General features: G+C 45.2%; 1 protein-coding gene across 7 annotated transcripts in view; it reads right to left on the bottom strand.

Moving 5' to 3' along the window:
* Positions 1 to 17,910, bottom strand: part of ATRX (ATRX chromatin remodeler) — a 643,287-nt gene that overhangs the window by 564,675 nt on the left and 60,702 nt on the right. For all 7 annotated transcript variants that reach the window (XM_033946347.1, XM_033946348.1, XM_033946345.1 and 4 more), the window contains one exon: positions 3,328 to 3,452. In XM_033946347.1, the coding sequence (XP_033802238.1) occupies positions 3,328 to 3,452 (125 nt within the window). The remainder of the gene's footprint in view (positions 1 to 3,327; positions 3,453 to 17,910) is intronic.

Consider the following 17,910-nt stretch of genomic DNA (forward strand, 5'->3'; position numbering starts at 1 on the left):
GGCTTTGTTTAAGCCCTCCGACGTCAGCACTGACGTGGGAAGACTTCCGTTCGGCTCTGTGCTGCAAGCAGAGCAGGTAGGGAGAAGAAGAGCCGCGCGACTGAGTACATCCAGCCCCGCAGGAACCCCGTGACCCTCGGAGGCGTCCCCACAGGATTCCCGCGACCCTAGAGGGCGTCCCCACGGGATCCCTGTGACCCGAAGGGGGAACCCGCGGGATTCCCGTCGTCCCCGTTCCCGTGCAGCTCTCTAGAATAAAAGCCCATGTCCCGTTGGTTTAGAGGGACCTCCTCGACAGCTTGAAGGTGAAGAAGAGCATGAGCTTCCTGAAGAAAAAGGGGAAGTTGCGACAAATTGGAAGGACACTCTCTTGGAGGACGATCTGGAGGCACCTGAAGAAAGTGAAGTGAGTATCTCTCTCAAAGAATGGTGAGAATCCAGAGATCTGAGGTGATCATCTCCCACTGGTGATAAAAATGGTGAAGATGACCTCCGATGGACAGAAGAGAAATTGGATGCAGGGAGGTTGGCATGCTCAGACTGGGGATGTCAAAAAGACTGAGCTTGTTTAGCTGCAGTAGGAGGCTGTGCTTTCTGCTGTCGCTGTGGAGGCCTTCTAGGTGGAGGCCTGGAGAAAGTTGGCGTCGTTTTTTGAGGATAACGACGTGGTGGTTGCTTGTATGGCCAAGAAGGAGGAATCTTAGGCTTTGGCCGAATCAAGGAAGCAAAGGAGCGCTCATGTTCAGAGTGGCGCTTTGTAGCAGCTTCAATAGAATCATCAAAGAGTTCATTCCCCTGGCAAGGTAAGTTGGCTAGACGGTCCTGCAGATTGGGATCTATATCAACAATGCAGAGCCAGGCTAGACGGCGCAAGGCTACAGCAAAGGCAGAGTATCTAGAAGTAAGCTCAAAGGCATCGTATGTAGCTTGCAGCATAAAGAGTCGAAGTTGAGACAGAGTTCTGATGATCTGTTTAAATTCAGGAAGACTCTGCTTCTCAAGAGCCGGGTAGAACTTAGGCATCAACTTGAGGAAATAGTTGAAATAAGCAGTAAAAGTGTAGTTGTAATTAAGAATTCTGTTAGCCATCATGGAATTCTGATATAATCTGTGGCCAAACTTGTCCATGGTACGGTCCTCCCTGCCTGGAGGATACAGCTCTCCCTGCCTGGAAGAACCGCAATGTAGAGCTTAGATGGATGAGCTTTCTTTAGAGAAGATTCTACAACCAAGGACTGGTGGGATAATTGAGACTTCTCACAGCCTTTGCAAGGTACTGTGCGATACCTGGATTCCAACTTGGATGGAAAGGCTGTAATCGAATAAGGAGTTTCCATATTCCTGAAGAAAGTTTGCTTCAACACTGGAGTCATAGGGAGCCTCAAGGTCTCCTTGGGTGGATGAGGCAACTCCATGTCAGCCAAGTATTCAGGTGTATACTCGGAATCAGAATGGAGATCCAGTTGAAGAGCTTGTCCCATGTCAAAAGAATCTGGCAAAAGAAGCAGACTTCGAGGTCGAGGCAACATCTGGAGGAGGAGTACGAGACCAAGGAACAACGGAGTAGGACGGAGAAACCTCTCTAGAATATTGAGACAAAGGTTCAGAGTCCAGGCGCACAGTAATTGAGGAAACTGCACTACCTGCGTGAGGCGGAGTTAGTGAGTGTTTGCGCTTCAAACTCCTCGATGGTGAGGTCCCCGGAATTCGAGGCACAGAGTGGGTCGAGGCAGGAGGAAAAGACTCCCTCGGAGGCGGTCTCGATGGAGGAGTCCTCAACCTCGATGGACTTCGAGGAGAAGCAGCCGATGTACTAGCTTTGCAAAACTTATGCTTAGATTTTGAAGAAGTCTCGGTAGCTTTGGATAAACGAGGCATTAAAGTCTCAGTATCCAGAGAAGGTGAAGGTTTCTGTGGCAGAGATGTCTCTTTAAGAAGCTTTGAAGCTAGATGCCTCGAATGTCTCAAGCGATGCTTCGGTCGAGGCTGAGGAGACATTGTCCGATGAGTAGGTGAAGAGTCACTGGACGAGAACCAGCGAGGCTTCCAAGGCTTGCCTCGAGGTGCTTTGACAGGAGTCCCAGACTGCTGCTCAGGCTGGCTCGAAGGAAGCAGGGTCGAGGACAGAAGGAGTTGAGACACGACCAAGGAAATCTGAATGGCCAGAATGGCTTTCAACATGTCCTCGAACATATGCACCGAGACAAAAGGATCAGGTCTCGAAGGTGCAGCTGTGCGCTCCAAGGAGGGCGACCTCGAGGATGAGTATTCCCAATGCTTGGAGGCACGCTTAGCTGGAGGTCTCGAGGAGGTTGGCAGGACCGTAAATACGGCCTGGGATGCCTGAGACTCTGGGGGCTTCTTAGAAATGGTACCTGAAGGAGAGACAGGAGATTTACCCGTCAAAGATGACTTCAGAGGAGGTGCCGGCGATGCCTTCGAGACCGAGGGTGTCGAGGTCGAGGTCTTAGTGGAGGCAGAAGCTGGTGTCAAGGTCGAGGACTAAGATGTCGAGAACGTCCCTGAAGCCGAGGTCGAGGCCTTCTCAAGCGGTTGGTCCATAGTGTCAAAAAGTTGAAGAAAATTGGCACAGTGTTGAAAGGCCCGAGGTTGAAGGGTAGCACAGCGCAGACAAGCGTCGGGGCAATGTTCAGGACCCAAACAAACCATACACCGACTATGGGGATCAGTGATGGAAATGGTCTTGTTGCACTGCCTACACCTTTTGAACCCAGTAAGAGGCCGGGACATAGAAAAAATAAAGTCAGACGTACCGAACGAGGTGAGCGGCCGGGCCTAGGCCTAAAGGCTGCTGATCTGAATGAAAAAAGAAAGAAAAAAAAAAAAAAATCGAATAAACTTTTCTCTTTTTTTTTTGGAAGGAGAAGAACAGAAAACGCGAGCACAGCGACTTAAATGTAAAATAATAAAAAAGCCGCGGTGAGAGAAGGCAACGAAGGCTGCAGAGCTGAAAAGAAGAGGACTTCTTGGTTCCACGGAAAACGCTAAACTGAGTTCCTCACAGGAGATGCGTGCCATAACTCGGGCGGGAAGGCACTCGCGCATGCGCAGTGCAGCACTCGGAAGCTCTTACAAAGATCTTCAAGCAAGTCTGCTTTTGAGGCTGTCCGTTGCGGGCTGCGTCAGTGACGTCACCCACTGTTGAGAATATGCGCCTGCTTGTCCTGGGATAATAAGATTTACATAGAGAAAAGTATTTTATAATATTGCCTCCCTAAATACTTAGAGGAACAAAAGTATATCTATTTATAGAATTAATAGGACTAGCATGTCAAAATCATCCATCATTTAAAAAAATGAAATTACCTTTAGGTAAACTATTCACATCAACGTCATTTTCAGAGTTTTCATTTGACACATCTTCATTAAGAACTTCATCCAACATTTCTTCATCATCCGATTCAACATATTTGGTTACAAATGAAGGTTTTCTGGAGATGGCCAAAACAAAACCCATTTCTGAATAAAGAAGTAAGTCAGCACCATAGAAATACAGATACAAACAAGATCCTTTATCCAAATCAAAAATCTCCAAAAACCAAAATTTAGAAAAATGATAAAGAGCTACAGATTCTACTCAGGGAGGCAGTGAGAATCAGTTCCATAGTTTGGAATATGTTTGTGTTTGAAGTGTTTAATGCTTGCCTTATTTTGAAATAAAGTTTGGTGGCAATTTTATGGTCTATATTTTTCCTGAATTAACATTACCATTTCAAAAAACGAAAAGTTTCAAACACCAAAATAGCTGGTGCCAAGGATTTCAGATAAAGGATCTTGTACCTGTACTAAATCAAGTTCTTCTCGGACAAACACAAAGAAAAAATTATACCAGACTAGTCCAGAACCTATTGGTTTGTATCTGTCAACAAGTAGATAAAGAAACAGAAAAAAAGTTGTATAGCTATAGATACCCAATGTTTCAGATTGCAAAACAATGGGGATTGGGTTGACCAAAAACTAACAAATTAAACTGCATGAAATTTAAAAAAATAGAACACCCCACAATATGAAACTGTATATGAAAACAATACTTGTAATTACAAAAGAAATAAACTTCAAACAAGCCTTAACAGCCAAAATTGACAACATAGCAGACAGGTGAGACTCTGGATTGTTCTGGTAGGACTAAAGGAGACACATTTAACAGATAAGGATATAATTTTTATGTTCTTTCAACCTTACCAGGCCTTGAACCTGTGGGATGTATCGAAGCTGTTAAAGTAGGCAAGAAAAAGAAAGCCTTGCTCAAAGGACTTCTACCCCAAAAATGATTCCACTTACCGTATTTTCACGCATATAACGCACACCCGTGTAATACGCGCACACTGGTATAGCGCGCGGGAAACCAAAATTTATGTAAATAAATTAACAGATAGCGCGCACACGCGTATACCGCGCATGCTGCTCATTGAATTAAAACCTCCTCCTGCCTTGCCATTCCGACTTTCCTCTTACCGCTCTGCCCCGAATCGCCGCCCTGCTCCTGCCTGTCCCCCCTTAAAAATCTGCCTGTCCCCCTTGAAGTCCTGTCCCCACCCTGAAAGCTTGATGCCCCACCCCGAAGAACCGCTGGCCCCCCCACCCTGAAGGACCGCTCACACCCCAACCCTGAAGGACTACTCGCACCCCCCCTGATGTCCGATTCATCCCCCAGCCCCCCTGCACCGTTTGCGGTGGAGAAGCAGTCTACCGTGGGTTTGCGATGCCAGTGAGCCTTGCTGCTTCCTCTGCCGGCGGTCCTGCCCATTCTCTGAGCCCTGCGCTGCTTCCTCTGCCGTGATCCCGCCCTTTCTCTGATGTCATAGAAGGGGTGGGACCACAGCAGAGGAAGCAGCGCAGGGCTCAGAGAAGGGGCGGGACCGCCGGCAGAGGAAGCAGTAGGGCTCACTGGCATCGCGAACCCACGGTAGGCTGCTTCTCCACCGCAAACGGTGCGGGGGAGGCTGGGGGTTGAATCGGACGTCGGGGGGGGTGCAAGCGGTCCTTCAGGGTGGGAGGGCCAGCGATCCTTCGGGGTGGGGCATCAGGCTTTCAGGGCTGGGGGATGAATCGGACGTCTGGGGGGGTGGAACCAGCAATGTAAAAAACAAATTGTAAAACGCGCTCACGCATATAACGCGCATGGTTATGCTCGGTTTGTAAAATCGTGTATAACGCGTGCGTTATATGCGTGAAAATACAGTAGATGCCTATATCAAATCTGTAAAATTCAGCAAATGTACGAAGAACTGATCCTGTAGTCACACGGCAAATATCAGCTAGTAGAGTACTCCACCTAAGATATTATTACCTCTCTGATAGAATAAGCTCGCTTCTCTAAGAATGCACGCTTAAGATATAATTTCCCTAATCCATCTGAAAAATTATAGAAGCTAGAAGGTGGGGGTGGTGTATGTACGAAGGACAATTATAAAGACCACCCCCGGCAAAAGAAAAGATGTGATGGTAGTAAAGGCTGCAACATAAGCAATATCAGCAACTCATTTCTTAGTATTGCAACGGAAAGTGAAACGACACAAAAATCCATACGAAAAAGGAGATTATCGCTGAAAAATAGCTGGAAAGCGATGACCACAAATGCTCGCAGTCTAAGCAACAAAGTTCATGATCTGCAAGCCCTGATGTTAGAGGCAAATCTAGATATTGTTGCTATCACAGAGACATGGTTCAGTGAATCACATGGATGAGATGTAAACATACCGGGATATAATCTTTTTAGGAAGGACAGAGATGGTCATAAAGGTGGAGGAGTAGCTCTCTATGAAAAGATCAATATCCAAGCAACCGAAATGCAAGGGACCTGGGGAGAGGAAGAAGCATATGGATTGCTCTGAAAAGAGAAGATGGAACTTCTATCTACGTGGGTGTAGTCTACAGACCTCCGACTCAATCGCAGCAAATTGATAAGGATCTGATTGTGGATATCCAAAAGTTTGGAAGGAAAGAGGAGGTTCTGCTGTTGGGAGATTTCAACCTGCCGGATGCGGACTGGAATGTTCCGTCTGCGGAATCGGAAAGAAGTAAGGAGATTGTGGATGCCTTTCAAGAGGCTCTGCTCAGACAAATGGTGAAGGAACCCACAAGGGAAAAAGCGATATTGAATCTGGTCCTCACAAATGGAGAGAGTATCTCTAATGTTTGAGTGGGTGCTCACCTGGGAAGTAGCAATCATCAACGGTTTGGTTTGATATAACGGCTAAAGTGGAGAGCGGCCGCACGATACTTAAAGTCCTAGATTTCAAACGTACGGACTTTAATGCAATGGGAAAGTACCTGAAGAAAGAGCTGTTAGGATGGGAGGACATAAGAGAAGTGGAAAGACAGTGGTCTAAGCTGAAAGGAGCAATAAAAATGGCTACGGACCTTTATGTGAAGAAAATCAATAAAAACAAGAGAGAAAGGAAGCAGATATGGTTCTCCAACCTAGTGGCTGAGAAAATAAAGGCGAAAGAGTTGGCGTTCGTGAAATATAAAAAAAACCCAAGAAGAGGAGAGCAGAAAGGACTACAGAGTGAAACTGAAAGAAGCCAAGAAAGAGATACGTTTGGCGAAGGCACAGGCGGAAGAACAAATGGCTAAAACTGTAAAAAAGGGAGATAAAAATTTTTTCAGATATATTAGTGAAAGGAGGAAGATAAAAAATGGAATTGCTAGGCTAAAAGATGCTGGGAACAAATATGTGGAGAGTGATAAGGAGAAAGCAAATGTGCTAAACAAATACTTCTGTTCTGTGTTCACAGAAGAAAATCCTGGAGAAGGACCGAGATTGTCTGGCAAAGTTACACGAAAAAATGGAGTAGATTCTGCGCCATTCACGGAGGAGGGTGTTTATGCGCAACTTAAAAAACTGAAGGTGGACAAAGCGATGGGACCAGACGGGATCCATCCCAGGATACTAAGGGAGCTCAGAGAGGTTCTGGCGAGTCCTATTAAAGACTTGTTCAACAAATCTCTGGAGACGGAAGTGATTCCTGGGGATTGGAGGAGAGCGGATGTGGTCCCTATTCATAAAAGTGGTCAAAGGGATGAAGCAGGAAACTACAGGCCGGTGAGCCTCACTTCAGTTGTTGGAAAAATGATGGAAGTGTTGCTGAAAGAAAGGATAGTGTACTTCCTTGAATCTAATGGGTTACAGGATCCGAGGCAACATGGCTTTACAAAAGGTAAATCGTGCCAAACGAACATGATTGAATTTTTTGATTGGGTGACCAGAGAGCTGGATCGAGGACATATGCTAGATGTAATTTACTTGGATTTCAGCAAAGCCTTTGATACAGTTCCTCATAGGAGGCTGTTGAACAAACTTGAAGGGCTGAAGTTAGGACCCAAAGTGGTGAACTGGGTCAGAAACTGGCTATCGGACAGATGCCAGAGGGTGATGGTTAATGGAAGTCGCTCGAAGGAAGGAAAGGTGACTAGTGGAGTCCCTCAGGGTTCGGTGCTGGGGCCAATCCTGTTCAATATGTTTGTGAGTGACATTGCTGAAGGGTTAGAAGGAAAAGTGTGCCTTTTTGCAGATGATACCAAGAGATTTGTAACAGAGTAGACACCGAAGAGGGAGTGGAAAATATGAAAAAAGATCTGCAAAAGTTAGAAGAATGGTCTAATGCCTGGCAACTAAAATTCAATGCAAAGAAATGCAGAGTAATGCATTTGGGGATTAATAATAGGAAGGAATCGTATATGCTGGGAGGAGAGAAGCTGATATGCACGGACGGGGAGAGGGACCTTGGGGTTATAGTGTCCGAAGATCTAAAGGCGAAAAAAGAGTATGACAAGGCAGTGGCTGCTGCCAGAAGGATGCTGGGCTGTATAAAGAGAGGCGTAGTCAGTAGAAGGAAGAAGGTGTTGATGCCCCTGAACAGGTCATTGGTGAGGCCCCACTTGGAGTATTGTGTTCAGTTTTGGAGACCTTATCTGGCGAAAGACGTAAGAAGACTTGAGGCGGTCCAGAGGAGGGCGACGAAAATGATAGGAGGCTTGCGCCAGAAGACGTATGAGGAGAGACTGGAAGGAAAGGAGAGACAGGGGAGATATGATTCAGACGTTCAAATACTTGAAGGGTAGTTAATGTAGAACAAAATCTTTTCCAGAGAAAGGAAAATGGGAAAACCAGAGGACATAATTTGAGGTTGAGGGGTGGTAGATTCAGGGGCAATGTTAGGAAATTCTACTTTACGGAGAGGATAGTGGATGCCTGGAATACGCTCCCGAGAGAGGTGGTGGAGAGTAAAACTGTGACTGAGTTCAAAGAAGCGTGGGATGAACACAGAAGATTTAGAATCAGAAAATAATATTAAATATTGAACTAGGCCAGTTACTGGGCAGACTTGCACGGTCTGTGTCTGTGTATGGCCGTTTGGTGGAGGATGGGCAGGGGAGGGCTTCAATGGCTGGGAGGGTGTAGATGGGCTTGAGTAAGTCTTAACAGAGATTTCGGCAGTTGGAACCCAAGCACAGTACTGGGTAAAGCTTTGGATTCTTGCCCAGAAATAGCTAAAAAGGAAAAATTAAAAAAAAAAAAAAAAAAATTTAAATTGAATCAGATTGGGCAGACTGGATGGACCATTCGGGTCTTTATCTGCCGTCATCTACTATGTTACTATGTATATGATGGCAGAAAAAGGTCAAAGGGCCCATCTAGTCTGCCCATCCACAGTAACAATCCATCATTTCTCTCTCTAAGAAAGTATTTCTCAACTCAGTCCTAGAGAACCCCTTTGCCAGTAATGTTTTCAGGATATCCACAATGAATATGCATAAACTTGATTTGCATTCACTGCCTCCAGTATATGCAAATTTATTTCATGTATAATCATTGTGGATGCCCTGAAAACCTGACTGGCAAGGGGGTACTCCAGGACCGAGTTGAGAAACACTGCTCTAAGAGATCCCACGTGCTTATCCCATACCTTCTTGAATTCAGACAGTGTCTCCACCACGTCCTCTGGGAGACTATTCCACGCATCTACCACCCTTTCTGTAAAAAAGTATTTCCTTAGATATCTCCGGAGTCTATCACCTCTTAACTTCATTCTATGCCCTCTCGTTCCAGAGCTTCCTTTCAAATGAAAGATCTGACTCATAAGCATTTACACCACATGAATATTTAAATGTCTCTATCATATCTCCCCTCTCCTGCCTTTCCTCTAAAGTATACAAATTGAGATCTTTAAATCTGTCCCCATACGCCTTATGATGAAGACCATGCACCATTTTAGTAGCCTTCCTCTGGACAGACTCCATCCTTTTTATATCTTATTGAAGATGCAGTCTCTAGAATTGTACACAATATTCTAAATGAGGTATGAGTCTTATACAGGGGCATCAATACCTCCTTTTTCCTACTGGCCATACCTCTTCCTAAGCACCCCAGCATCCTTCTAGCTTTCACCATCACCATTTCAACCTGTTCGGCTACCTTTAGATCATCACATACAATCACACCCAAGTCCCGCTCTTCTGTCATGCATATAAGTTCTTCACCCTTTAAACCAGTGGTCTCAAACTCAAACCCCTTTCAGGGCCACATTTTGGATTTGTAGGTACTTGGAGGGCCTCAGAAAAAAATAGTTAATGTCTTATTAAAGAAATGACAATTTTGCATGAGATAAAACTCTTTATAATTTATAAATCTTTCTTTTTGGCTGACTTAATAATAATATTGTTATTTATAGCTAAAGAGACATATGATCAAGAAACTTTTATTTTACTTTTGTGACTATGATAAACATACTGAGGGCCTCAAAATAGTACCTGGAGGGCCGCATGTGGCCCCCAGGCCGCGTGTTTGAGACCACTGCTCTAAACTATACGGTTCCTTCAGGTTTTTGCAGCCCAAATGCATGACTTTGCATGTCTTAGCATTAAATTTTAGCTGCCAAATTTTTTTTCTTCATGTTATTCACACCATCTACTCTATTACACAGGCAAAACTTACACAACAGCCCTTCAGAAATATCACTTATAAAAATGTAATAAACAGGCCCAAGAACAGAACCTTGAGGAACACCACTAGTCAACTCTCTTTCCTCAGAGTGATCTCCACTGATCACTACCCTCTGTCGCCTTCCACTCAAGCAGTTCTTGACCCAGCCTGTCACTTTGAGGCCCATTCCAAGGGACCACATCCGCCCTTCTCCAGTCCTTCGGTACCACTCCCGACTCTAGAGACTCATTTAAAAGGACTCCCAGATATTCCAGCGACTAGGTCGCATCAGATGGCTCTTCCTGAAGTTGACAATCCAACTCAGAACTTCCAACACCTGGAGCACCCGCTCCACCATGTGCAATCCCTCGGCCAACGAGGGAGCTCTAATCAGCCAGTTGTCCAAGTGAGGCTGAACCTGGAGACCCATCTTTCATAGGTAAGCCGCCACTACCACCATCACCTTGGTGAAGGTCTGGGGTACTGTCACCAGCTCAAAGGACAGGGCCAAGAACTGGTAATGCTATTCCAGAACATGAAACTGCAAAAATTAGCAGTGGGCCAGAAAAATGGGAAAGTGCAACTACACTACTGTGAGATCAAGAGAGGCAAGAAACTCTACTGGAGCCACTGCTGCAATGACCAAATGCATGGTCTCCATACAGAAGTGGAGAATCTTGAGAGCCGCAATCACATATTGAAGATCCAGAATAGGCCTCCAATTTTATGAGGCTTTCTTTGGCACGATAAAGTTTAAAAAGAATCTGCTTGAGTTAGAGAGGTCAGGCGGTATCAACTGTACAGCTTGAATACCAGCAAGCGCTGAACGGTGCCATGAACCCTGAGCGCTTTGTCCGACCGACTAGGAGAATCCACGCACCAACTTGTCAGAGGTTCGGCTCATTCCAGCTTGTAGCCTACCCGAAAAATATCCAAGATCCACTGGTTGGACATAATGCTCATCCAGGCAGGAAGAAATGCAGAGAGCCAGCCACATATCTGAAGAAGGGTATCCATCTGCATGGCATCATTGAGCCTTTCTGGCAAAGGTGCAGAACAGGAGGTGAAAGGCTGTAAACGCCTGTAGCCCATATATTGTCACTTGGAGCCATGTGAAACTCCTTGCAACGTGGCATTTGCATACAGTCTGGAGCACCATGTACCACAAAAATTAAAGCGACCAAAACCCCTGGAAGGTCTACCTACTCTCACAGGCAGTCTTAGAGAAATGGTCTATCACAGAATCTATGAGATCGTCCAGACCTTTGCCAAGCAATAACTAACCCTTAAAAGTCAGTCTAGCCAACGTAGCCTTGGAAGTGAAATCACCAGCCCAATGTCTATTCCAGAGCATTCTGAAGGCAGAAATGTAGTATAACGACACCTTTGGCAAAACTTTCATGAGGTCATATAGCACAGTTACTTACTGTAAAGCACAGTTAATTCTTATAACCGTTGTTATCCAGGGAAAGCAGGCAGCTATTCTCACATATGGGTGATGTCATCCATGGAGCCCGGATGCGGACAGCCTTGCAAGCAGACTTGCTTGCAGAAATGAAGAAGTTTTGAGCCAGCTGCACCGCGCATACGCGAGTGCCCTCCCGCCCAGCGCAGAGCGAGTCTCCTCAGTTCAGATAGCTAGCAGGCCAACCAGGGGAGGTGGGTGGGTTGTGAGAATAGCTACCTGCTATCCCTGGATAACAACTGTAACAGTAAGTAACTGTGCTTTATCCCAGGACAGCCTATTCTCACATATGAGTGACCTCCAAGCTAACCAGAATGGGATGGTGGGAGCATTGGCAACTTAGGAGAATAAATTTTGTAATACTCTCTGGCCAAAATGGCCATCCCGTCTGGAAAAAGCATCCAAACAATAATGAGAGGTGAAAGCATGAACCGAGGACCAGGTGGCAGCTTTGCAAATATCCTCAATAGGAGTGTATCTGAGGAAAGCTACTGAAGCCGCTATGGCTCTGATTTTGTGGGCTGTGACTCGAATCTGTAGATGCAGTCCAGCCTGAGCAAAGCAGAAAGAGATATAAGCAGCCATCCAATTGCAGATGGTACGCTTGAAGATTGGATGTCCCAACTTGCTTGGATCGAAGGAGAAAAAAGTTGAGGAGCAGTTCTGTGTGGTTTGGTGCGATCCAAATAGAAGGCCAAAGCACGTTTACAGTCCAGGGTATGAAGAACTTATTCTCCAGGATAAGAATGAGCCCTTGGAAAAAAGCACTGGAAGTACAATGGATTGATTGAGATGAAAATCTGAAACCACTTTAGGTAAGAACTTAGAATGAGGAGCACCTTGTCATGATGGAAAACTGTGAAAGGTGGATCAGCAACTAACGCTTGCAGCTCACTGACTCTTCAAGCAGATGTGAGGGCAATGAGAAACATCACTTTCCAAGTGAGATACTTCAGAAGAGCCGTAGACATTGGTTCAAATGGAGACTTCATCAATTGAGCAAGAACAACATTGAGATCCCAAAACACTGGAGGCGGTTTGAGAGGAGAGTTGACATGAAAAAGTCCTTTCATGAATCTGGAAACCACCGGATGAGCAGAGAGGGGTTTCCCTTCAATAGGCTGATGGAAAGCAGCAATTGCACTGAGATGGACTTGGATCGATGTAGACTTGAGGCCAGAGGTGGATAAGTGCAAAAAATAATCCAGAACAGAAGATAAGGAGGAATCTTGAGGCTCCTTATCATGAGAGATGCACCACGTAGCAAATCTAGTCCATTTTTGGTGGTAGCATTGTCTAGTGGCAGGCTCCTAGAAGCCTCTAAAATGTCCCGAACAGGTTGAGAAAACTGAAGGGGAGTTATGTTGAGAGGTACCAAAGTGTTGGGTACAGAGACTGCAGGTTGGGATAAAGTAGAGATCCTTCACTCTGTGTAAGCAGAGATGGAAAAACTGGTAGAAGGTATGGCTCCCTGCTGCTGAGTTGAAGTAGAAGGGAGTACCAAGGTTGCCTGCGACACCGAGGAGCTATCAGAATCATGATGGCATGATTGTTCTTGAGCTTGACAAGTCTTGAGAATGATAGGGAATGGAGGGAACGCATACAGGAAGAGATTCATCAATTCCAGAAGAGAAGCATCTGCCTCGAGGCAATGAGGAGAGTATATCCTGGAGCAGAACTGAGGCAGTTTGTGGTTGTGGGAAGATGCAAAGAGATCTACCTCAGAAGTTTCCCACTGAGAAAAAATGTGATGAAGAGGAGAGGAATTGAGTGTTCATTCATGAGGTTGCAGAAGATGACTCAATTTGTCCGCCAGACAGTTTTTCTCTCCTTGAATGTAGACTGCTTTCAAGAAGGTGTTGTGATGATCACTCAGTCCCACACCTGTTGAGCTTCTTGACAAGGAGGGAGAGCGCCTATTCCTCCCTGCTTGTTAACATAGTACATAGCAACCTGTCTGTCCGAATAAGAACTACCTGGTCATGAAGATGTTGAAAAGCTTTGAGAGCATTGAAGATCGCTCTGAGTTCCAACAGATTGATATGACACTGACGATCCGTGCTGGACTAGTGGCCTTGAGTACGAAGATCGTCGAGATGAGCCCCCCAAGCATAGGTCAAGGAATCTGTCATGAGGATCTTCTGATGAGGGGGTGTCTGAAACAGTAAACCTCTGGAAAGATTGGAAGAGAGCATCCACCAGTGGAGAAACTGTCTCAACCAAGGAGTGACTGTAATGTGTTGAGAAAGTGGGTCGCAAGCCTGTGCCCACTGAGATGCCAGGGTCCACTGAGGAATTCTGGCAAAAGGAGTCACGTGAATGGTCGAGGCCAAGTGACCGAGTAATACTATCATGTGTCTTGCTGAGAGTGAAGAAAGGGAAGGCGCTTTGTGGCAAAGCTGAAGAAGAGCATCCAGACATTGCTGAGGAAGGAATGCTCTGAGTTGGATAGTGTCCAGAACAGCTACGATGAACTGCAGATTCTGAGAGGGCTGAAGGTAGGATTTGGGAAAGTTGATTTCAAATCCCAAGCTTTGAAGGAACCACATAGTCCATTAGGTCACTACAATAGCCCCCTGAGATGTTGAATCTTTGATGAGCCAGTCGTCCAGGTAGGGGAACCCCTGGAGACCATGATTCCGCAGAGCTGTTGAAACCACCACTAGGCACTTGGTGAACACTCTCGGAAATGATGCCAGGCCGAAGGGTAGCACTCTGTATTGAATATGCAGATTCCCCACTCGAAATCTGAGGTACTGACGGGAATATGAGTGTAAGCCTCCTTGAGATCTAGAGAACATAACCAATCGTTCTGATCTAAAAGGGGATAAAGGGATGCCAGTGACAGCATGCAAAATTTTTCTTTGACTAAAAATTTGTTCATAGCCCTGAGATCCAGTATGAGCCACAGATTGCCCGTCATCTTCAGAACTAGGAAGTAACGGGAGTAAAACCCCCTATTCTGCTGTTCCAAGGGAACTTTCTCAATGGCACGGAGACAAAGCAGAGCTTGAGCTTCCTGAAGAAGTGCGGTCTGGGATGGATTGGATGGATACTCTACTGGAATCCGAGATAAATGAAGAGAGTATCCTTCCCTGATTATTGACAGCACCTAAAGGTCGGATGTAATGGTCTCCCATCAATGGTAAAAATGATGGAGATGACCTGATATAATAATAATAATAATTTTATTCTTCTATACCGCCACAATCTTGCAACTTCTAGGAGGTTTATAATCAAGAGTGCTGGACATTCAGTGAAATACAATAAGTAGATATTCAGAGGAAATACAGAGATCAGAGACCTCAGGAGGCAATAGTATAGAAATACAATTTGCTGAGCGAAAATGTAATATGTACATTTTAGTAGGTAATGTCCGACAGGACCTGTTGGGGATAAATAGCAACGTAAAGTAGATTATATTTATAACAGTGCTGTAAGTTCAGGTGGAATAGGGAGGGAGAGGGAGAGCGGGTCAATTGTTTAGGTATTTCTGGAACAGGTATGTTTTTAGGCGTTTCCTGAATTCCCCGTATGTAGTGGGCGAAAGCAGTTGGTCTAAGTCTTTGCCCCATAGGACTGCTTGGTGAGAGAGAAGGTGTTCGTGGTGTTTTTTTCATTTTGCAGCCTCTAACTGGAGGGGAAATTAGTTTTGGGTGTGTGTTTCTCTTGAGTTTGTTATTAGAAAATGCGAAAAGGTCCGTTATGTACTTGGGGGTCAGGCCATATAGTACTTTGAAGCAGAGGCAGGCAAATTTAAACCTTACTCGGGCTTCCGTTGGTAGCCAGTGCAGCTGCCGATAGTAGGGTGTCACATGGTCGAATTTCTTCAGCCCAAAGATAAGTCTGACCGCAGCATTTTGCATTATTTGGAGACGTCTCATATTCTTTTGTGAGATTGCTAGATAGGCGATGTTGCAGTAGTCAAGCTGACTCAGTATGAGGGATTGCACTAGGATTCTGAATGTTGACGTAAATACCGACCAAAAACTATTACGAATCCCTTCTATCAAAGAATTTTATAATACTCGAAAAATTAATTTTACAGTTGTTGCCCCTACACTATGGAATGCTTTACCTCAACAACTTAGAGAAGAACAACATTTAGATAAATTCAAGATCAATTTGAAGACATTTCTATTTCAGGATGCATTCTCTCTGTCTTAGTTTTTATTTTTTATAGTTAATTTTTTTTTTTTTTTTTCTTCCTCTTCCCTCTTCTCCCCATCTACTTTATTCATAAACTCTTCTGAATCCAATTCATATATCCAACCGCTTTAAAAAAGCGATCCTACCCAAATTGTTTTTTCCCATCCCTACTTCTCCCTTTCTTCTCTAAAATATGTAACTTTCCCCCTCCCTTTCCCTCTTATCCACACGTTCATGTTAGTCAAATTATGTTTTAATGTTCACTCACTACATTTTATAACTAAACTTTTATAAATCTTATTGTAAACCGGCCAGATACTTTGTGATGGTCGGTATATTAAAAAGTCAATAAACTTGAAACTTGACGTATCGAAGTATGATTTAATGGTTCTGAGTTTCCAGAGAGTAAGGAAACCTTTTCTGAATAGGGAATCCACTTGTTCCTTCATTGTTAGGCACTGGTCTAGAATAACACCTAGTATTTTCATAGTGGGCTGAATAGGGTAGTTGAGTTTATTGATGCATAGTGGGGTTTTATTGTCAAGCGGGTGAGGGGAGGCAACAAAGAATTTTGTTTTTTCTGGGTTGAGCTTGAGCTTGAAATCTGTCATCCATTGTTCCATCTCATTTATGGCATCGGATGCCTTGGGAATGGTTTCCGAGATGGAGTTGGCGAATGGGATGAGGAGAGGGGGGGACAGAGGCAGAACGATGGAGGTTATGCTGTGTTTGAGACAGTCAAAAAGGCTGAGACGCCTTTGGTGTAGCAGAAGGCTGAAGTTTCTGTTGCTTCTGCTGTTGTTGTTTCTTGGGGGGTGCTCAAATGTAAGGAGCTGCCCTCGGAGGATAACGCCTCCGACAGGATGGAAGAGGCCGATAAGGTTTAGGAGGAGCTGGCTTAGGTTTTGGTCTGACGATGGAAGCAAAGGATTTCTCATGCTCAGACAACTTCTTGGTGGTGGCCTCTATGGATTCATCAAAGAGGTCATTGCCTTAACAAGGAATATTGGCCAAACGATCCTGAATGTTGGGATTCATATCAATGGTGCGAAGCCAGGCAAGGCTACTGAGAAAGCAGTGACCCTCGAGGATAGTTCAAAGGCATAATAAGAGGACTGAAGAAGGTGCATCCTGAGTTGCGCCAAGGTAGCAATGACTTGCTGGATCTCTAAAAGCATGTGTTGACCAAGGTCTTTAGAAAAACCAGGGAGTATATCAATAAAAATACTTGAAATAAGTAGTAAAGATAAAATTATAATTTAAAACCCTGGAGGCCATCAACATCCAAACTTGTCCATGGTCCTGCCCTCTCTGCCACAAGTACGATAGCATAGATCCTGGAAGGATGACTCCTCTTTAAGGAAGATTGCATAAGAAGGGACTGATAAGATAGTTGGGAGTTCTCAAAGCCCTTGCAATGTACAGTTCTATACCTCGATTCCAGCTTGCCTGAACAGCAGGAATGGCATAAGGAGTCTCCAGGTTTCATTTGAAAGTCTGAAAAAGAAGTCTATTCAGAGGAAGTTTGAGAGAGAGACTCCGCAGGAGGCCGAGGCATACTCATTTCCTCTAAATACTCCTTAAAGTATTTAGAACCAGCGTCCAATTTAAGATCCAGGTCCTCAGCCATTTGACGGAGGAAGGATGAAAAGGACAATTGATTTGCCAGAGCATGGCCTCGAGAGGGACTCGATGACCTCGAGGCGCCTCGAGTGGAAAACGAAAGTGAGGCCTCTCTGGAGTACCGATATCCCAGCGAATAAACAGACTGGGGCAAGGCACTGGAATCAGCTGAGCCCTCAGGTTCTGCCACTGGTGTCTTGTCTCGAGGAGTTGAAGGCCTCAAAGAATTGGAAGGCCTGGACGAGGAAGGCTTCTCTCTGGATGAGGACCTGCACCTCGATGAATGCCTCTACCAGCGGCGAGAGTGCTGCCTGGAAGCAGGTCTCACACGAGGTCGAGGAGACTTCATCCTATGCCTCAAAACAGGCAATGCCTTATGTGAGGATATAGGGCTGGAAGCTGTAGATCGAAATCCCACAGACTCAGTAGTTTGGATTGAGGAACCTCGAAGCACTCGCAAAGACTCGGCTCCTTGCATGGAGTGTGAGGATCCCAGTCGAGACACTCGCAAAGACTCGGCTCCTTGCATGGAGTGTGAGGATTCCAGTCGAGACACTCGCAAAGACTCGGCTCCTTGCATACAGTGTGAAGATTCCAGTAGAGACACTCGCAAAGAATCAACTCCTTGCATAGTGTGTGTAGATTCAGCTCGAGGCACAGGCAAGGACTCGACTTCTTGCGAGATTTCTGATTGCCCAGGATGGACTGCAGGGAGCAGAATCGA

The sequence above is a fragment of the Geotrypetes seraphini genome, chromosome 5 (assembly GCF_902459505.1).
Source record: "Geotrypetes seraphini chromosome 5, aGeoSer1.1, whole genome shotgun sequence".
In the NCBI taxonomy this organism is placed as follows: Eukaryota; Metazoa; Chordata; class Amphibia; order Gymnophiona; family Dermophiidae; genus Geotrypetes; species Geotrypetes seraphini.